The sequence below is a fragment of the Entelurus aequoreus genome, linkage group LG16 (genome assembly GCF_033978785.1).
Source record: "Entelurus aequoreus isolate RoL-2023_Sb linkage group LG16, RoL_Eaeq_v1.1, whole genome shotgun sequence".
In the NCBI taxonomy this organism is placed as follows: Eukaryota; Metazoa; Chordata; class Actinopteri; order Syngnathiformes; family Syngnathidae; genus Entelurus; species Entelurus aequoreus.
Genome location: NC_084746.1, coordinates 41,655,286 through 41,678,209, shown reverse-complemented (window position 1 = coordinate 41,678,209; position 22,924 = coordinate 41,655,286). Strand labels below are relative to the sequence as shown.

The window sequence follows — 22,924 nt, the reverse complement described above, 5'->3', positions numbered from 1 at the left end:
TTTGGATGACAACTAATGGGATGTTCAAATATTTCCGTATACATGAATAATTATTCCTAATTCTCACGCAGGTAAAAAAAAAAAAGTGGGCACAAAAGAGTCTTTTTGTGTTTTTCTCGCGATCTCTGGGTCTACGACCGCAACCGTCTACTGTCCAAGTGATACACAGGATTTATAATCTAGAATTACCGTATTTCTCAGACTATAGAGCGCACCAGTATATTAGCCGCACCTACTAAATTTTAGGGGGGGAACATTTTTCTTCCCATATATTAGTCGTAAGCCGCAGATATATATGTTGCCAAATGAGTTATTTACACAGAAATATTCTGGAAATGCTTATTTATATACCTTAATTGTTCCAAACGGTGTCTGCAACACGGCAGTAAAACGCCTGATCAAACAAAACAGAAGTCAGCCTCATAGACCTACTAGCTGCGGAAGCTAGCTCTCCAATTTAGCTAAAGAGACTCAATAACTCCACTGTGATGTATTGGTGAGTTTATTGAGGAATCTGTGAAACTGAAACAATACAAACAGAATGCCGTAAATTATAAATACTAACACAGACACTCGTGTTAGCATATTAGCCAATGCTAACGACGCTAGCGTCATTACATTACGATAGCATGTACAAATATGCATGAAAACACTCCTACAGACATCCCACATGGGACGCTTTAGTAAGTATCAACAGTTTAAATTATATTGTAAGACTTACAAAAGTTGCTCGGAGTCAAGAATGGAGAATTCACATGAGTAGAAATGCTATGGACGGCATTAGCTAGTTACCTCTCTGTGATCACAGCGCAGCTAAAAGTAGTTCCTTGGCATTAGTGCTTTTATGACAATATCGCTAATATTTGGTTAATATTCAGTGAGGTTTTTTTTAATGTTTTAGAGGGCTTTATGGGCACAATAGATGATTTCATTGTTAGCCATCTCATATGTTGATTGATTGATTGAATGAAACTTTTATTAGTAGATTGCACAGTTCAGTACATATTCCGTACAATTGACCACTAAATGGTAACACCCGAATACGTTTTTCAACTTGTTTAAGTCGGGCTCCACTTAAATCAATTCATGGTAACTTGCCTTATATTACAAATTAGAATGCATTAAAAAAAATGCAGTTCCCCTTTTACTCTGTCTTTTTTTCTATGTAACGATAACTACCACTCCTCCTCTGTCCGTACCCAACACAAACAAGTGTCTCTCATCATCATGCCTTCTCCCACGTTTCCTCCCAGGTGGATCTTCCTCAAGTTCAGGTTCTGGCTTTTCTACCTGGAACCACTTTGTAATTACCTTTGCAGACAAACGTACTCAAGTCCAATAAGAGCCTTGCTATTGTAAAATCTCCCCGTGTGGGTCGAGAAATGTGTTACAGATGGTTGTTCCATCAGCGTGTTTAATTTCCTTCTCTTGTTAAAAGTAATTGCATTGCCACAGCTGTCACCCACGTATATTCTTAGGGGGGAGGGACTGGGCTTTTGGCACTTTTCACACTCCCCTGACTAAGGAACAAAGATGGTCACAATTTTGCTTCAGTTGGACGTTTCCTATCCTCATCCTATTCTCACGCAGCGATGACAGCCACACTTCCTCTTTGCCCGTCATGTCTCAAATGGAAAATGTGTCATCATCATCATCACCATGAGACATTAACCCCACTTTTCCCCCACCCCTATCCCCCACAGAGCAAAGAGAGAGAAAATAGCTACTTCAATTTATTTGTGTAATTTATGGTGCCGTTACAGCTTAAGATGTCGTTTTTGTGCTTCCAGAATGGATTACCCAGCAGAGGCGGAAGCATATTGCTTCGGTATATCCCAGACCCCACAGATCAACTTTTAGACAATGCATTCCTGCCTGCTCCAGGTTAGTGCCTTGCTTCTTAAAACCGTCAGAATGTCAGTGAGGTCACAACGTGAGCCATGAGCGACACTGCTGCCCCCAATAGACTTAACGAGAAATGGGGACATCTAGTGGTCGAACAGCATATCGCTGCTTTATCCATACAGCAAATACCTTTTTAATTCAAGTTTGTACGTTTTATCGGGTCTTGTAAAGGCTGGTAAATAAGATTACTTTGCAGGTTGGCCTCCATATTATTAATCTATTCTTGATTTGTTGCAGTTTTGGTTCATTCAAAAACAAATGCTTTTATTTCAGTTCAGTTCATTTCGAACATGCATTCGATACAATGTAATGCATCGAACAATTCCAGTTGTTTCATTACAGCACGTCCGAAAAGGAGTAGGAAGAAGCAAAGCTTATTTAATCCTACCCCTTTTCATACCATAGCAAGTGTATCCAATGTCCTTTGTTCTCTGTAACAGAACAGCGAACAAATAAATAATATACCATAGTAAGCAAACAAATATTACATACATAAATAATCTTTGTAAGATGTTCATCATAATTCTTGTTCTGTGTACTTTGTGAACACTTGTAGTTTGAACAATTTCTTAAACTGAATCATATTTGTGCTTTGTTTGATTTCTTTGGTTAATCCATTCCATAATTTAATTCCACATACTGATATACTAAAGGTTTTAAGTGTTGTACGAGCATACAAATGTTTTAAACTAGATTTTCCTCTAAGGTTATATCTCTCCTCTTTTGTTGAGAAGAATTGTTGTACATTCTTGGGTAGCAGGTTATAGTTTGCTTTAAACATAATTTTAGCTGTTTGCAAATGCACCAAATCGGTGAATTTCAATAGTTGTGATTAAATAAATAAAGGGTTTGTATGTTCTCTATATCCAACATTATGTATTATTCTAATTGATCTTTTTTGTAACACCGTTAGTGAATGAAGCGCACATTTGTAGTTGTTTCCCCATATTTCTACACAATAACTCAGATATGGTAACACTAGCGAGCAGTAGAGAATATAAAGTGATTTTTGGTCTATTTAGTAAGTAAGTAAGTAAGTAAATTTTATCTATAAAGCGCTTTTCACAGATAAAATCACAAAGCGCTGTACAAAAGATAGGTGAAGTAAAACAACAATTCAATTTAAACAACAGAGGCACCATCATAAAAGGGATACAAAGTGGATTAAAATTGATAGTTAAAAGGTGCATTAACTAAAAGCTTTACTAAAAAGAGAAGTTTTCAAATGTTTCTTAAAAGTTTCAACACAGTCAAGATTACGGAGGGACTGGTGCAAATTGTTCCAGAGTCTGGGAGCTATAGCCTGGAATGCCAGGTCCCCATGGGTTTTAAAACGAGTTTTGGGGATCTTTAGAAGACCCTGGCCTGAAGACCGGAGGCTGCGCCCTGAAGAGTAGGGGCATAGCAAGTCAGTGATGTACTGAGGGGCCCCACCATGCAACGCACGGAATGTCAGGACTAAAATCCTTAACTAAATGCGGAAATTTAACTGGAAGCCAATGAAGACTGGATAAAACGGGGGTGATGTGGGCCGTTCTGGGCGCACCGGTCAAAAGTCTGGCAGCCACATTTTGTACAGTCTGAAGCCTCTTTAGCGTTGACTTGTTGAAAAGAGAATTGCAATAGTCACTACGAGACAAAATGAACGCGTGAATGATCATTTCGAGATCCAATTTTGACAACAAATTTCTCACTTTACAAATATTTCTGAGATGATAAAAACAGTTTTTGGTCAGTTGACGAGAGTGACCCTCCAAAGACATTGACTGATCAAACACAACCCCAAGGTTTCTGAGGCTGCTTTTAACAGATGCACCCAGAGCACCAAGGGAGTTCCTGATCAGGGGGGTCTTTTTATCGGGAGCAATTATCAGAGTTTCCGTTTTGTTCAAATTTATCTGGAGGAAATTTGAGGACAACCAGTTTTTAATACAGGATACGCACTCCAAGAACTCAGATAAAAAGTGAAACTCTGAATCATTGAAGGAGCATAACGGTTGAATATTATCTGCATAGAATGATAAGAAACATTTTTAAAACTACTGATCAACCTCCTAAGCGGCATCAGATACAACAAAAATAAAACAGGCCTCAGAACAGAACCCTGGGCCACACCACATGACAGGTTGGACACATTGGACATTACATCATTAAAAGCATTAACAGCATTAAAAGCATTACAATTTAATTCCCATTTTTCTTATTAAGACCCACCTACCCCATAATAAAACATTTTAAAGATGTATTTTATCAATGTAACATATGCAATCATGATAAAGAATAGAGTGTGCTACATTTTAGTAGACCATATATAGATCTTTATTAATTGAATTTCAACATACACTGTATGTAAAAGCAAACTGGAGACATTCATTTTTTCTATGGCTTAAAAATGGCTATTCATGTTTTTATTCTATTTTTAAGTAGATAGAAAAGCACGGGTTATAATCAAAACATGGGAAATGTATTTGTATTTTTATTGAATGATAGTTTTTTAGTTATATTTCAAAGTCATCATTGTTTTTTCTGGCTTTTAATAAATTCATTATTTTATGTTTGTTGTTTTTTGTTGAGTAATTAAAACTCAGGAAAATCTATTTTGTAATGCTGTTTTATGCGCGTTTTTTTAATTATTAAGGTTTCTTTTTTTTACTAATGTTTTTGCCTCCTGATGTATACCATAACATTTTTAATTTTTGTTGTATAGATATTTCAAAATATATATACAAATATTTTATACTGCTTTTATTCATTAATTGTACCAATTTGAATCCTTATTTAATTTGTAATGTTTTCTGGTGTTACATTTCTATTATAAGACAAATGTCTTATCTTTGTTTAATGTTTTATTGCAGCCTTTTATGCTGAGAGCATGTGTTTATGTGTGTGAAAAGTGCTACACATTAGATAAAGCATCATTAAATATATTATGTAAAAATGTTCTAAGAGAAAATAGAGTTGACATGATCATTTGTCCTTGCTTGTGTCCTCCGACAGACTACATGAACCAAAAAAACACATTTTCAGACATGATGAACCCTGTCTACCAGCAACCCGGCCCTCCCCGCGGCCTACTCCCCACCATCTCCTCAGACGACACAGAGTCTGAGTACCTGAACTGCTTCAAGAACAGGCCCAACGGACCAGAGTACCTCAATGAATTTCCATCCGCCGTCGTGGCCCCGATTACTTCAAACGGAGCTCTTGTACACAAATACAAGCCGCAGAACAGCATAGACAACCCCGATTACCAGCACAGTTTCACGCCCACCTTTAAGACCCACACGAACGGACACGTGCCGGCAGCAGAGAACGCAGAGTACTTGGGCCCGGACTGACGGACCCCACCTAGAGCGGAGAACTGAATGGAGAACATTTTCTTTTTGTGGTGCCAGCAGTTGTCAGCTGGGTTGTTTTTTTTTCTTCAAACCAAACACACACCACAACCTGGAAGACCCATGTGTGGAAGTGAAAACCTCCCGTGACTTTGTGGGGAGAAGACGGGAAGGAAGGAAGGCGAAAGCATCCAAAAAGCGGAACTGAAATCAGAAGGTCATGCCAAAACCGACTTTGGTGTCACCTCCTATAAACGAGTGTGACCGGGAGCCCTTCCGCTTCTCTGCAGCTGACCATGAGCTCAAAAGTATCCTGTGTTGGATTGACTTCCTGGATGAGGACGCACGATACCGAATGTGTGAGCATTCAATATTCAAGGGGGAAACTGGTGAACTGCGTCCAAACATGTCACATTTATACTTTAAAGAATGAAGAATAAGTTCCAAACGCTGCTTGTTGGTCTTTGGTGCAGTTCGCTTAGCGTTCAGAGTGAGATTTTTGTCATGGGACAAAAGGCTGTGCCGAAAACACAAAGGACTTGATTGGGCAGCTTTTGTGACATCTGAAATAACTCAAATATTCCAAACTAAAATGCTCTGCTGGGTTGAGTATGTAGTTTATTTTTATAATCGGTAACACTTTATAATAAGTACACACTAATTAAAGCATTAGTAAATACTGATGTCATCATTTATAAAGCATATTTCCTACATGAATACTCATTAGAATGCAGTTAATAAACACGGTTACAAGTTTCTCTTATGAATACTCATTATATTGTTGTGTAAAACCACAATTATAAATGTTTTACTCATTGTTTATAAGCCCTTCTATAAATGTGTATTTCCTATAAAATGTTGCATTTTTGTACATAAATGTTTTCTATATTTACAAACTAGTAATTTAGGTATTGTCAATGGTTGTTAGATCAGTGTATGTAAATATTGAATAATCTACTAAATCTACTATGCTTTTATATATATTTATATGTACATTACAGGCCAAAAGTTTGGACACACCTTCTCATTCAATGTGTTTTCTTTATTTTCATGACTATTTACATTGTAGACTGTCATTGAAGGCATCCAAACTATGAATGAACACATGTGGAGTTATGTACTTAACAAAAAAAGGTGAAATAACTGAAAACATGTTTTGTATTATATTTTCTTTAAAATAGCCACCCTTTGCTCTGATTACTGTTATGCACACTCTTGGCATTCTCTCGAAGAGCTTCAAGAGGTAGCCACTTGAAAGGGTTTTCACTTCACAGGTGTCCTAGTTTTGATGCCTTCAGTGACAATCTACAATGTAAACAGTCATGAAAATAAAGAAAACCCATTGAAATGAGGAGGTGTGTCCAAACTTTTGGCCTGTACTGTATATATGTGAGATACTATTAACTAATAGTTCACATATAACTGTGTGTATTCATGTTGGAAATATGCTTTATAGATTATGAATTCAGTATTTATTCATGCTTAATAGTGTGTACTTATTATAAAGTGTTACCTTATAATCTGCTATGTTTACTATCTTAAGTTTCATAAAAAGCTTGGGTGTGATACATGACGGTCATCTATGTTTATGTTAGAGCAAGTCAAAACAAGTCCAAACTTTCAAACACATTCCTCTTTTTGTGAAACAAATTCCAGGTTAATTGTTTGAACATGTACACAAGCGTAGTGATGGTACATCATATTTTGTGTTCAGTAGTTCTCCCCAGGCTGTATTAGCTCCCAGTGGTTCCTCCATGCAAGAGTGTTAATATCCCTAGTTTTAAAGGAATGCACTTATGTAGCAACCTGTTGATTTTTTTGCAGATGTGACACAGGTATGTACAGGTATGTAACAATAATGCTGTGATAGATGATATATAGTCCGCTGTAATCTATATAAATATATGCGACGCTTATATGCGACCTATTCCTCGATTGTGATCATTTAAAAGTATACATGAATAAATGTTTTCTATGGAAATAAACATCATCGTCTCTTTGTTCCCCTCTCTCCACAAAAGGAACAATGTTTTAAAGCGCATGCAATGGTATAGCTACAAAGTTCTAATCCTGATACTGTTTAGAATGATTCATTCATTATCTTTAATCATTGCAGATAAGTGTGTGCATGTTAAACTGTTTGGTGTGTAACCGCCTTTGGTTAAACATCATCCTGACTTTGTTAGTAGAATACGCTTAATTGATCTCTCCTGATGAAAAGCAGTTCTAAATCTACTTGCTTCTACTCTTTTTTTTGTTTTGTTTTGTTTTTTTGCTCTTGTATAGAATAGATCACAGGTGTCAAACTCAAGCCCCGAGGCCCAAATCTGGCCCGCCACATTATTTTATGTGGCCCGCTAAAGCCTGGAAATAAAATGCTTAATCTTTTCTTACTAAATATATTTGTTCTTTCCCTTTTGACATTACAAATCAGGTACTGCATGCAATTGCATATCTTTTAAAATTCTATATTATCAAAATCTAAATATTATATTATAATGTATTCCAAAAATATTTTTTGTTCAAATAAAGATAAATACTAGGGATGTCCGTTAATGGCTTTTTGCCGATATTACGATATTGACCAACTCTTTAATTACAGATACCGATATCAACCGATACAGATATATACAGTCGTGGAATTAACACATTATTATGCCTAATTTGGACAACCAGGTATGGCGAAGATAAGGTCCTTTTTTTTTTTTTTTTATAAAATAAGATAAATAAATTAAAAACATTTTCTTAAATAAAAAAAGTAAAACAATATAAAAACAGTTACATAGAAACTAGTAATTAATGAAAATGAGTAAAATTAACTGTTAAAGGTTAGTACTATTAGTGGACCAGCAGCACGCACAATCATGTGTGCTTACGGACTGTATCCCTTGCAGACTGTATTGATATATATTGATATATAATGTAGGGACCAGAATTATTAATAACAGAAATAAACAACCCTTTTGTGTGAATGAGTGTAAATGGGGGAGGGAGGTTTTTTGGGTTGGTGCACTAATTGTAAGTGTATCTTGTGTTTTTTATGTTGATTTAATTTTAAAAAAAAAATAAAATTTAAATTAAAAAACGATACCGATAATAAAAAAACCAATACCGATAATTTCCGATATTACATTTTAAAGCATTTATCGGCCGATAATATCGGACATCTCTAATAAATACTGTACTTAAATATCTGCTTGACTTATGATTTCAAAACAAATTATCAATCAAAATGTAGACTAAAATTGACAATAGAATTTACGGTTAAATTCCGCCGACTGAGTTTTTTTAACCTTAAAATCAACTTTGGTACTGTTTTTTTTTTTTTTTCATACACAGTAAGACACTAAAACAAAACAAAAACATTACAAAAACAAGATTTTACAGTAAAAAAACTGTCAGCTCTGTTGCTTGGAATTTACCGCTATGAACAGTGGTACTGTTTTTCCATTCAATTCCATTTATTCAATGTTTTTATATGCTGTAAAAAAAAAATTGCTTTTACTATAAAATTCTTGTGACTGAGCTGCCAGTTTTTAAAGTAAAATGTAAATATTTTTTTGCCGCTTATGTAAAAAAATATATTGTTAATGTATTATATATATACATGTATATTCATATATTACTCATTGTTAAAAGGGGCCCTCTGAGGGCAACCATAACTGCTGTGTGGCCCTCAATGAAAACGAGTTTGACACCCCTGACACACCCACTAGAATTCTGCCGTTTTGTCACAATACCAAGCTAGCCTTCCTTCATTGTTCAATGTTGAAATACAGTTGAAAAATGTTAGGTGTTGTTTCAAAGTTGAAATCAACGTTGAACGGTTGAAAGAAAGTTGACAACATTTTTTTTTTAAATCACTTTTGAAATTTTAACAAAGATTTGCACGTTAACTTTACTGTCTTCATAATTGTTGTATTTTGAAATGATCATTATGATGATTTTTTTTTATTGTACTTGCATTCTAAAATTTGTCTTTTTTTCCCCTGAAACAACTCTCAGACGAGTGCGTGTAACCATAGAGATTATCTACCGGAAGGTGGCAGTAGTGCAATAATATAGTTTGCATCCGCCGTAAAAGCAAGTAGAAGAAGACGAGACGGAAAAAGGAGGGACCATTTGAATTAAACGACATGGCGCCAGGTAACTCAAATATTAATAATAATAAGAATAAAAATAACTTCACGACACGTCAGAATTCAATACAATACGCTTTCGGGTACAACGTAGCGGTTACACTGCATGTGATTATATATTCAATTTACAATTAACACATTTCACATACCACTAAAAATGGTCCCAAATGAGTTGTCACTTAGAAGAAAAAAGGGGTTAAATCATTTTCCTTTGATTTTTTTGTGTTACATGTATTCAATTTTTAAAATACCGAGGCTTCGACGACGTGGATATGGTAAAAAAAATTGATGGCTGTAAGTATCACCATTTCCTATTTAAATCTCAATAGTGCATGTAATATGAAATCCATTAAAGTTATTATTTTGTGTAAATTGACCAAATGCTTTGTGCATTGTTTCTTGCATATTACTGATACGCTTGTGAGATACTGATACTCAAAATACACAATATTTTGGTCCTCAACATCTTTTTTTTTTTCTCTAAAAACTTTTGAGTGTCACTATCATATAGGACCATTTAAGTTTCAGCAGCAGTTTAATGTTGGTGACACAGTGGAACAGAAGCAATCATTGTTTTTTTTGGGAATGTCAGATGGTTTCTAATAATTAATCAGATACAACAGAAAAAAGTACAGTCTGGGAAACCCATGCAAAGTAGCAGCAGGGCCTTCTGTGTAAAAAAATATTTTCTAAAATAGGTAAACATTGACTCTGAGGAAATAGAAAATTAGACATTAAGCTTTTCAAATAATTTGAGGGCTCCGATCTTCTATTGATATTTCACCTATACCTCTTCAGTATCAGTACAAGAGAAAGTCAAACACAAATACAAATAGACGGAGTAGACATTGAAAGAGTAAAATAAATCATATTTTGGCTGTAATAATAGATGATGAAATGAACTGGAAATCTCATATATAAGTACAAGACGAGGTGGCAAGAAATAGTTCACTAATGAATAAAGCAAAATATGTTCTAGACTAGGGGTCCCCAAACTACGGATACGAATACAGCCCGCCAGCGTCCAAAATCCGGCCCGCGGGAAGTCCCAAGTTGAAAAATAAATAAATAAATATATATATATATATATATTTTTTTTTTTCCAATTATTATTTTTAAAAATCTGTCCATTCTAATCAATTTTCTACCGCTTGTTGCGCTCTGTGTCTCCTAGCATATTGTCTAAAAATGCATTTTCCCATCGATAATGTGACATCATATATATATATATATATATATATATATATATATATATATATATATATATATACAGCCCGGCCTCGGACACATTTTTTTAACCCAATGCGGCCCCCGAGGCAAAAAGTTTGGGGACCCCTATTATAGACCAAAAATCAATACACATTCTTAACTGCTCGCTAGTATTACCATATCTGAGTTATTGTGTAGAAATATGGGGAAATAATCACAAAAGTACACTTTATTCACTAACCGTGTTGAAAAAAAGATCAGTTAGAACAGTGGTTATTAACCTGGGTTCGATCGAACCCAAGGGGTTCGGCGGAGCCTCCGCCGCGGAGGTCAAGACACACCGGACTCATTGTGTAAATAAAAACTTCTCCCTATCGCCGTATTATGGATACCCTCAAACAATGTTCCCTCTAATTTTCCATGTGCGTGAGCAAACGCAAAAACTCCTTGAGCATTCAGTGGAGCACATGTGAGCACATCTGTCCCAAACCTGACTAAATAACAAATTAAATGTTTTATTATTATAATCAAATGACAGCTGTCATTTCCATGATATTATTTTCTAATATAAGTGTTTTGGCCCACTTACAATGACAATAACAAAAAATATTGTTTTTCATGAGCTGTGTACTAGTATTGTATGTCTGGGTGGAAAACGAAGAAAAGGAACAGACTTTGCTGTGAAAATAAATACATTATTTTTATTTTATCATTTATAATTTAAAATGACATGAGATTGGCACTTGCCAAGGTGAAGCCACGCATATCTGAACTGGTCTCTCAAAGGCAACAGCAGAAGTCACACTGATTTGCAGGTGTGTAATTTGTTGTGAGTTCATGCACTGTGTTGGTTTTGTTCTTTGAACAAGGTGATGTTCATGCACGGTTCATTTTGTGCACCAGTAAAAAACATATAACTTTGCCTTGAATTTGAAAAAAAAAAAATATATATATATATATATATTTTTTTCCACTAAAGAAGGGTTCGGTGAATGCGCATATGAAACTGGTGGGGTTCGGTACCTTCAACAAGGTCAAGAACCACTGAGTTAGAATAATACATAATGTTGAATATAAAGAACATTCAAACCCTTTATTTATTGAATTTAAAATATTGAAATTCAATGATTTGGTGCATTAGCAAACAGCTAAAATTATGTAAAATTTAGAGCAAATTTGAGCCTGCTACCCAAGAATGTACAACAATTCTTCTCAACAAAAAAAGATAAATAAAACCTGAGAGAAAATTCTGATTTAAAACATTTGTATGCACGTACAACTCTTAAAAGCGTTAGTATATCAGTATGTGGAATTAAATTATGGAATGGATTAAGCAAAGAAATCAAACAATGTACTAATATGATCCAGTTTAAGAAAATGTTAAAAGTGTTTACAATATACAAAGAAGAATAATTATGCTAACTTTATTGAAAATGAGATATCATTCATCTCATATGTCAATCGTTGTATTTAGAATTAATTTGGTAAACTGTGTTACAAAAGGAGAACTAGGAGTGAATACATGTATTAGAAGTTGCTAAGAAGTGGAAAGGGGTAAGCTTTGCTTATTCCTACTCCTTTTTGGACATGGTGTAATGAAAAATGAAAATATGTGTATTATGTGACGCGTTATATTGAAAATGTATACATGTTCGAAAAAAACCCTCAATTCAACTCAAAATCAATCCGCCTATCCCCAGGTGCATGTCTTTGGAGGTGGGAGGAAGCCGGAGTGCCTGGAGGGAACCCACACAGTCACGGGGAGAACGTGGAAACTCCACACAGAAAGACCCCAAGCCCGGGGATCGAAGGACCTTCTTATTGTGAGCCACAGGCACTAACCCCAGTCCCACCGTGCTGCCATTATCATTACTTATTATTATTTATTATTAATTTAGTTCAAATTAATTTATTTTAGCATTGTATAATTGTATATGAATTTATATCACCCTTCTTTTCATTATATTTGATGAGTATTTATTTTTGTAATAAGCCTGACCTAAGCCTTGATAATAATCTTTGTGATTAACACATGTTTATATATCATTTGACAAGGTGGATCCTGTTAAACTGTAAGTAGGTGAGATATAATTATTGAATATGATTAAAATCAAGATGAAGATTACTTATTCAGTATTGGTATTTTAGTGGGCCTCTGTGTAGTGAAAAAGTTGGACCCTGAGGTCAAAAAGGTTTAGAACCCCCGCAGTATTTCATGTTTTTTTAAATTATTTGTACATACATTTTAAAATATTTTTTATGTTACTTTTTAGGTGGCGTTCATTTTATTTATTCTTCAGTTTGGACATTTCAAAGATGGCATTTTCCCTCAACCCTTAGTGTCATGCCATGTTTTGTCATTGTCAACAATGTTTTTACTGGTGTAAAGCACTTTGTGTTGCAACATACCTGAAAAGTTATATTTAAATAAAGTTGAATACATCAATTTATTTGCCAAAAACTTACAGTACAGTATTTTACAATAAAACAAATATATTATATTATTAACATAATTAGATATGAATATCAATACTTATATATAAATATTGATAATGTTATATTCGCAACTATTGAATCCTCAATGTAAATTACCTTTATTAAATTGTTTATAAATTAATTTATGAATGTATTTATTTGGCTATAAACCTTCAATGCAAGGGGATCTATTATGCAAAACCAAATATTTTTTTAAAAAAAAAGTTAAAGTTAAAGTACCAATGATTGTCACACACACTAGGTGTGGTGAAATTTGTCCTCTGCATTTGACCCATCCCCTTGTTCACCCCCTGGGAGGTGAGGGGAGCAGTGGGCAGCAGCGGTGCCGCGCCCGGGAATCATTTTGGTGATTTAACCCCCAATTCCAACTCTTGATGCTGAGTGCCAAGCAGGGAGGTAATGGGTCCCATTTTTTTATAGTCTTTGGTATGACTCGGCCGGGGTTTGAACTCACAACCTACCGATCTCAGGGCGGACACTCTAACCACTAGGCCTGTTGGTACCTGTTTTTGTGTATTTGGTGTCTGTCATGGCAGAGATATATACAGTATTTATAAAACAATTTTGCCTTCCATCAGCTTCTTTGAAACAAGTCTTTTGGAATCTGCCTATGTTGTGATGTTTTTCCATTGATGAAGTCAACTAATATCTCCATATATGGTAATGATTTACCCGAAGAGCTTTGCGCGAGTCCGTCATTGTAATATGACGCTGCTGTCAATAAGTTCTTTCTTTTTCTCTATCCTCTTGTTGTGAGGCAGACTGGCTCGTACATGCACATGCATCCTCCGCTGTTGTCACTTCTAATACAAAGTAGCGCATAGTTCTAATTTATATTTGTCAGTAGACTCCAAATGGCAGCGCAAAAAATGACAACATCGATGACCGGGAAAAGACGCAGTCGAAGTGGAGGCACGTAAATAATACCGCCCACAAAACGGCGCATCCTGAAGAGAGCTTGAAGATGGTCTGTAAAACATTATCTATGCAAAATTGGAACTAAAGAACCACCATTTCATGTTATGTGGACCACAAGGAAGTATTTTAAATGTAGGGAGAAAAAAATCATAATTTGACCCATTTAAATCACTCAACACCAACATTTGTACTCATTAAAATACAATAAAAAAAATTAAAATAAATAAATATATATATATATATATATATATATATATATATATATATATATATATATATATATATATATATATATATATATATATATATATATATATATATATATATATATATATATATATATATATATATATATATATAAAAAATTTAAAAAATGATAGATAATAAATATTGAATACTTTTCAGTGCATCTCTTGATGCCCACAACACTAATGGGACAATGTAAGTGACTTAGAAGAAGGGTTAGAACAGGGGTCCCCAAACTTTTTGACCCGGGGGCCGCATTGGGTTAAAAAATGTGGCTGGGCTATATATACACACACACATATATTATATAAAAAATCTTCTTCTCACCCGGGTGGTATCTGTGTCGTCCTCAAGCTCAGGTCCTCTATCAGAGGCCTGGGAGTTTGAGGGTTCTGCGCAGTATCCTGGCTGTTCCTAGGACTGCGCTCTTCTGGACTGAGGCTTCAGATGTTGTTCCTGGGATCTGTTGGAGTCACTCTCCCAGTTTGGGGGTTACTGCTCCGAGCGCCCCCACTACCACGAGGACCACGCTAGCCTTGACCTTCCACATCCGTTCCAGCTGCTCTTTCAACCCTTGGTACTTCTCAAGTTTCTCGTGATGTTGGCGTCAGCTGGGATTGCCACATCGATCATCACCACCCTTTTCTGGTCTTTGTCCACCACCACTTTGTCTGGTTGGTTAGCCAGAAGCTGTTTGTCAGTCTGGAAGCTGAAGTCCCACAGAACCTTGGCCCTGTTGTTCTCAGCCACCTTCTGTGGTATGGGCTGATATATACATATGTATACTGTATATATATACACACACATATACATATGTACGTACATACGTATGTATATATATATACATATACATATATACTGTATATATATATATAGACATACATACTGTACATACGTACGTATATACCAACGTATATATATATCATATCATCGGCGGTCACTCGAACGAGTATGACAATCCTCCTGGTAGGGGTGTATCCCTTTATGGAGGATGCCTGTGCGTGACTTTGTTTAACGTGGGGAGACTGGGTGCACAGAAAGTCACCACACGATCCTTGACAGAATCGGGTCAGGGTCCAGTGGCATGGAGTCCAAGACGACTGGGGACCCTTTTCTGCTGCAGCCTTCTTCCGCCATCGCAGCCGTTGTGGTAGTTCTTAAATCTACCGTCTTCCGCCTGCTCCGCCGTTGAGGTCTTCACCGTATCCCTGGCTAGGGGGCAGTCAGGTACTAGACCTTTGCCAAGGGCCACCTGGGGTAACAGTAGTAAAGGGGTTAACCTCCTAGTGCCCCAAGACCCCATAGAGGAGCCTCCACTGCCGGATGCACTTTAACGTCATGCCCAGGACACAATATATATATATATATACAGACATAATATACACTACCGTTCAAAAGTTTGGGGTTACCCAAACAATTTTGTGGAATAGCCTTCATTTCTAAGAACAAGAATAGACTGTCGAGTTTCAGATAAAAGTTCCCTTTTTCTGGCCATTTTGGGCGTTTAATTGACCCCACAAATGTGATGCTCCAGAAACTCAATCTGCTCAAAGGAAGGTCAGTTTTGTAGCTTCTGTAACGAGCTAAACTGTTTTCAGATGTGTGAACATGATTGCACAAGGGTTTTCTAATCATCAATTAGCCTTCTGAGCCAATGAGCAAACACATTGTACCATTAGAACACTGGAGTGATAGTTGCTGGAAATGGGCCTCTATACACCTATGTAGATATTGCACCAAAAACCAGACATTTGCAGCTAGAATAGTCATTTACCACATTAGCAATGTATAGAGTGTATTTCTTTAAAGTTAAGACTAGTTTAAAGTTATCTTCATTGAAAAGTACAGTGCTTTTCTTTCAAAAATAAGGACATTTTAATGTGACCCCAAACTTTTGACCGGTAGTGTATATATATATACACATACATACAGTATACATATATACATTAGGTCAGGATTTAGGGAAAATCCCTGGCCGAGCAGGGAAACCTGCGAAACAGGCTTACATATCAGGAGCAGCCTTCCCCTCACTACAGGACATGTACTCCTCTACCATGGCCACCAGGAGAGCACACAACATCATAAAGGACACTACACACCCCCAGCACAGTCTCTTCAGCCTCGTGGGTCGTTTTTTTTATAGGGTGCCATTTGGACTTCATAACTTGTAAAAAATAAATAGTTGATTTACCAATATTTTTATGTTCTATTGTATACATGACATATGTAACTTGCTGAAAAACATATTGGTCGAACTCAGGCACCTAAATCATAGTATATTTAGCTATATTAATGAGAGGTGACACACGGGATATGTCCACTCTGTTAAGGACATATGCATAACAGCATACATGTGTTTTCAGTGCATGATTGCCTGTATAATGACTTTCCTATATGGATTGTATATCCCTCACTCTAAGCAGATATATTTTTAGAATACATACATTTTTAAATAGCATATATTGAGAAAAGCATTAACACTGTACTTTTAACACCAATGTATTTGCTGTATATGATATTTTGCAACAGCAGTGATGATTAACCAAGAATTATGAAAGAAACTGCTGTTGAATGCATAATAGCACTACATATACATTGTGATAATTCAACATTACTATATACATGTCCACTCTGTTAGGTTGATGTCCACCGTGTTAGTTGAATGAGGCTAACACGGTGGACACTAACACGGTGGACATTTTGAGCTAAAGTTAGCCTTCAGCCTGCCTGTGTTAACATAACAGCTAGCATGGACTTGAATAATTGATAAGAAATCTATAATTTCACACAAACATGTTTTGAAAAATTTCAATTTGATTGATCTCCTTATTATTTAGGCCTAACAGAGTGGACACGTTATGTTCAACCACATTAAATTCACTTCATAAAAACATCAACACCAGATAGTAAGAGAGCTAAAAAACCACACAGCTTACCAGAGTTGAGTTTCCCGCCACTGGTGTGATGTTACCTGATGAGAATGATGTCACTGACAAATGTGGTTGTTTTCTTAAAGGGACAGTAACGCAACTTAACAGAGTGGACAGCGACCACAGGGACAGACATAGAACCTTATTTTTTTGTAATTCTTTTTACGATTTTGATAATATACACCATATGACTAAAGAGAGCTTGTCTATGATAATTATATCATAACAAAAAAAAATTAAAAATATATGTTTTTATTTGTTATTTTCTAGATTAAAGTTGAATAAACAGCACCAGGGACATGGCAAAATCGCATAATAGAACTTTAACAAAAGCTTTAAAAAATATATATTCTAATGTTTGAAGCCCATATCACTGTATTTATGATAGACAACAATTTACCATACACAAAGAAACTAATGGAATGAGCAATTGTAAATATTTTGAGAAAATATGACATGATTTATACTGGGGACGCAAAAGGCACCATATAAAAAAAATGACCCTCCTACCATCAGGCAGACGATACAGGAGCCTGAAATCCAGGACTACGAGACTGACAAACAGTTTCTACCCACAGGCCATCAGGCTTGTGAATGCTAACTTGTGAATGCTAGGCCTCCCATTTTACTTTTATCTTTTTGAACAAAAGACAGCTACCAAGACCACCCCCGAACTGTGAACCATCACTGTAGACACTTTTCACCTTTGATCACTAAAGTCACTTCAACTGCTGCTGTGACCCAATGTCACCTCCATATTTATACTGTTGACTGTCAATCAGAATGTGCAATAATGGAATGTTACCTACTGTGCCTTGTATATACATTTTAATTTTTAATTTTTAATTTTAATTTTTATTTTAGCTAAGTACCGTGTGACTTGTTGAAGGGTGGACTAGCAAAGTAAGATTTTCATTGTACGGCAAACTGTCTGTTTAACTGTGCATATGACAATAAACAATCTTGAATCTTGAATCTTGTAGGGATGATATAGCCTCTTGTGTTTTTTCCTGACCTAACGTATATTCTGCTCTACCCCGGTATTGAGCACTGTATAACGATAAACCACAGAAACCTTGACTATAGTTTGGGGACCACTGGGTTAGAATAACATATAGTATAAATAAACTAACATCGAGGTGACAGTATTAAATCTATAGTTAAATCACCTGAACACACATTGGCCTGAGGTCACCTACCTAGGTTCCATTCTAGAGGCTAACCTTTCCTGTGATAAAATGGCAACCAAGGTAATCAAAAAGGTTAACCAACGAACGAGATTTCTCTACAGATTTTCCTCTCTGGTCAACAAAAGTACCATGAGGATTCTGGCGGGAACTCTCGTTCAACACTTTTTCGATTACGCATGCACCTCCTGGTACCCTAGCACCTCCAAAACCCTCAAATCTAAACTCCAAACATCCCAGAACAAGCTAGTCAGGTTACTTCTAGACCTCCACCCCAGATCCCACCTCACTCCTATCCACTTCTTCACAGGGGGCTGGCTCAAGGTGGAGGACAGAGTTAAACAACTTGCACTGAGCCTATAGTCTATAAAATCCACTACACCTCCCTGATACCGAAGTACATGTCAAACTACTTCCTTAACTTCCTTAATGACCGCCATAACCACAACACCAGGGGGAGCTCCTCTAACCACGTTAAACCCAGATTCCGAACTAACAAAGGTCTTAACTCATTCTTTTTCTATGCCACATCAATGTGGAATGCGCTCCCAACAGGTATAAAAGAAAGGGCATCTCTATCCTCCTTTAAAACCGCAATAAAAGTTCACCTCCAGGCAGCTACAACCCTAAACTAACACCCTTCCTGGATTGCTAATAATCAAATGTAAACAATCAAATGCAGATACTTTTTCTTATGCCTTCTGATCTCTCTCTCTCTCTCTCTCTCTCTCTCTCTCTCTCTCTCTCTCTCTCTCTCTCTCTCTCTCTCTCTCTCTCTCTCTCTCTCTCTCTCTCTCTCACTCTCTCTCTCTCTATGTCCACTACTTGCTGTCCGTATCCTACCACCCCCCCTCCACACCCCTGATTGTAAATAATGTAAATAATTCAATGTGATTATCTTGTGTGATGACTGTATTATGATGATAGTATATATCTATCTGAATCAATTTAAGTGGACCCCGACTTACACAAGTTGAAAAACTTATTCGGGTGTTACCATTTAGTGGTCAATTGTACGGAATATGTACTTCACTGTGCAACCTACTAATAAAAGTCTCAATCAATCAATCAAAAGCCTCAACATTAGGCACACATTTTTAGGCCATATTAATGAAAACATTGTTTCATCAATAGAATAAATGGCCTTTTCGAATGCATCATTTTTAAATCAACAGACTACATCACAAAAGGCTGCATTTCATTACATTATTCATAAAATTAGCAAATCAATTGTGCGCACTTTAATTTAGTTTTACAGTACAGTAACCATTTTAAAATGCAGTTCACCATGCCACCACTTGATGGCCACAGCGGCTCTCCTTCGTACCTCCGCCATGAGAAAATAGCAGGGCGAAGGAGACACCCACAACAAAATATGCGGTCAGTTGACTGAGTTGGCATTTCTTTCTGCTCCTTTTACCAAGAGTTATGGCCTTCCTACCGGACAGAGGCGGCTTAGTGGGTTTCATTCTGCTCGTTGTTTTGCTGTTGGAGGGACATTTTCGATGGGTAAGTCATATTTGCTGGCGTGTGTACTTTTGCCGTCAGTAATAAAACCATGACTCAGCTCGGTAGAGAGACAAAAATGTGACATTATCGACCATGTCCAAGTATCGGCGTTCTCGTCATAAGCTTCACGTATAGTGTTTTCTTGCTTAAATGTTCATGATAGTACTAATGTGCGATACCACTAGTTTTCTTTCCGATCCGATGCCGATACTTCACGTGACTATACCCAATGTGTCTGGGCAAATGTTATTGTATTTCAGTTGTTGCTGCTCTTTTGGAATCACTTTCGAACGCAAAAAAAAAATCACAGGGAGAAACAAACAATGGCATTATTCTGCACTGAATGTGTTATCTTATTCAAATCCAACCCTGTATGTAGTGTCTCTAAATAGCCTGCAATAAAAATATACATTAGTGATGTGCGATACCACTGATTGTTTCCCCCGATTCGATACCAAGTAAAATTTCGATCCGATACTTTGTAATACCCAACATGTCTGCTAGAATTAAAAAAGTTGCGCACTTTCGAATAATACCATATCCATCGAAAAACAACAGTAAAAGATGTAAATGTAGGAAAAAAATAATAATTTTAACATTTCAAACTATTAATTAATATTAATTTATTTTGTCACTTGTAACAAAACGTTTGAATATGTTTGAATATATACAATATCTGTTTATCCTTTTTTTTTTTTTTTAGATAAAAAAAATTACAAGATGGCCCCCCATTCTTGACTTGTCAGTATGAGGCCCTTGGTGGAAACAGTTTAAAATATTAGAAGTTCTCAAAATAAAATATACTTAACATATGAACAAAGTGTAGTTAGTTGGTTCAATAAAAAATAAAATATTACTAACTTATGAATTCATTTAATGAATTACAACAACCGTAATAAACACTGGTAAATGTGTAACTAAACATTAATATTTTCGTACAGGCAGAATTTTTGACACACTAGGTTATGCAGTTACTAAATCGTAATATTATTATTTGTATTCTATTCTTACATGAGGAAAAAAATAACTGTAAAAAAATGTCAGATGAAAAGCATAAAAATCAGTATGTAATGGGGAAAAGATTAAATGTTTAAACTAGTAATTAATAATGATATACTTAGTCACCCATTATACAAAGCTGACATATCTGTTTTTATATCTTCATGGCCCCCACATGTTTTGGCTTTTCAGTATGCGGCCTTTGGTTGAAAAGTTTGGACACCCCTGAAGCAAAGTATCAAAAGTATTGATATTTTAATTTGAGAATCGGTAGTAGAGCATACAGAGCTGGTACTGTATTGGCGGTATCAATATTTCAGTATCAATACACCCATCACTAGTTTATATACACTTGTGGTTTTTTAATACCCTGCGACATTTTGATTGCCAGTAAGTTTCTTGCTTGCGCATTACCTCGCGGAAGAAAAAGTAGTTCCCACCAATCACGTTTCATTTAGACAAGATCTCAGTTATTTAACTACTTTACACCACAATCTTGTTGACAATATGCATTATCTCAAATATATAAAGTATCGATATTTTGATTTGAGTATCGATAGGCTGATTGGCAACAGTAAATTGGCCCTAGTGTGTGAATGTGAGTGTGAATGTTGTCTATCTGTGTTGGCCCTGCGATGAGGGGGCGACTTGTCCAGGGTGTACCCCCGACGCCTAGAGCAACAAGCGGTAGAAAATGGATGGATGGGATGGATATTATAGCATAAAGATCTGTTGTCGGCGGTATCGATATTTCTGTATCGTTCTGCACATCACTACATGTTAGTCTTGCTCCTTGATCCTCGTAATGATTTAGTTCGTCTTTAGATTGTCAGTAAAACTTAAAGTTAGCTCGTTTACCACATTCTTTTCTGCTTTCATCCTGCTCAGTGAGAACAACGACAAGGTTTTTGTGAGCAGATCCGCCTGCTGGCTGTTATCACGTATAGCAAACATCAGCAACATCACATTTGTACAGTCGATGACTTCAGAGTATTGTTATATTCCAGGAATGGAGGCTCTTACAAATTCTCAGTATTCATGACAAAACTGTTCTCACGTATTCATGCCGGGCCAGTAGTTGGTGATATTGCTCAGTAAAAAAAAACACTACATTACCTGCATACACGTTCCTGGAAAAGCAGAACTGCTGTGACGTAGCTGTGTTTCCATAATTTTTGTTTTGACTGGGACATACCTGCACAAGCATTTTAACAACCTTCTGTATTTAAGGGTTTAATCAGAATGCTTATAGTATCTATTACAATGGTCCCCAACCACCGGTCTGGAGACCAGTACCAATCCATGACGCATTTGCTACCAAACATTAAATAACATATAGAAGGCCACATTTTCTTTGACTTAACTTTTTCGCCTGTCCCACTAAACCTGGTGTCGGCAACCCGCGGCTCTGGAACAGCGTGCAGCTCTTTAGCGCCGCCCTAGTGGCTCCTTGGAGCTTTTTCAAAAACGTATGAAAATGGAAAAAGATGGGGGGAAATATATTTTTCGTTTCAATATGGTTTCTGCAGGAGGGCAAACATTACACAAACTTTCCTAATTGTTAGAAATCCCACTGTTTAATATGTTTGTGTTTATGCTTCACTGATGACAGTATTTGGCAAGCGCAGTTTTGTCCCACTAATGTCGGCGGTCCTTGAACTCACCGTAGTTGCGCGTGACGCAACAGTTTGTTTACATGTGTAACGTTCTCCGACGCTACCACAGAAAGATGTGTTTTATGCCATTCCTTCTTTGTCTCGTTTTGTCCACCAAACATTTTATGCTGTGTGTGAATGCACAAAGGTGAGCTTTGTTGATGTTATTGATTTGTGTGGTGTGCTAATCAGGCATATTTGGCCAGTACATGACTGCAAGCTAATCGATGCTAACATGCTACATGTTGCATCAGTATGCCTCGTTTGTAGGTATATTTGAGCTCATTAAATTTCCATTATTCATGTACTCTGTGTATTTAATTTATATCTGCATGTCTCATGACACATTATCTGTATGTAATATTGGTTGCATTTCTGATAGTTTTTTGTGTGCCA

General features: G+C 36.3%; 2 protein-coding genes across 4 annotated transcripts in view; both read left to right on the top strand.

Moving 5' to 3' along the window:
• egfra (epidermal growth factor receptor a (erythroblastic leukemia viral (v-erb-b) oncogene homolog, avian)) overlaps positions 1 to 7,216 on the top strand; it is a 101,696-nt gene extending 94,480 nt beyond the window's left edge. Inside the window, exons 26-27 of the mRNA XM_062022886.1 lie at positions 1,791 to 1,884; positions 4,903 to 7,216. Of these exons, the coding sequence (XP_061878870.1) occupies positions 1,791 to 1,884; positions 4,903 to 5,243 (435 nt within the window). The 3' untranslated portion in view covers positions 5,244 to 7,216. The remainder of the gene's footprint in view (positions 1 to 1,790; positions 1,885 to 4,902) is intronic.
• A 2,150-nt stretch (positions 7,217 to 9,366) lies between these two features.
• Positions 9,367 to 22,924, top strand: part of npc1 (Niemann-Pick disease, type C1) — a 55,118-nt gene continuing 41,560 nt past the window's right edge. Inside the window, exons 1-2 of one of the 3 annotated variants that reach the window (XM_062022884.1) lie at positions 9,367 to 9,386; positions 12,305 to 12,411. In XM_062022884.1, coding sequence (XP_061878868.1) covers positions 9,377 to 9,386; positions 12,305 to 12,411 — 117 coding nt within the window. In that variant the 5' untranslated portion in view covers positions 9,367 to 9,376. Of the gene's footprint in view, positions 9,387 to 9,652; positions 9,674 to 12,288; positions 12,412 to 19,718; positions 19,875 to 22,924 lie in introns of those variants that run through there. The other 2 variants (XM_062022883.1, XM_062022885.1) reach the window with 2 other exon arrangements.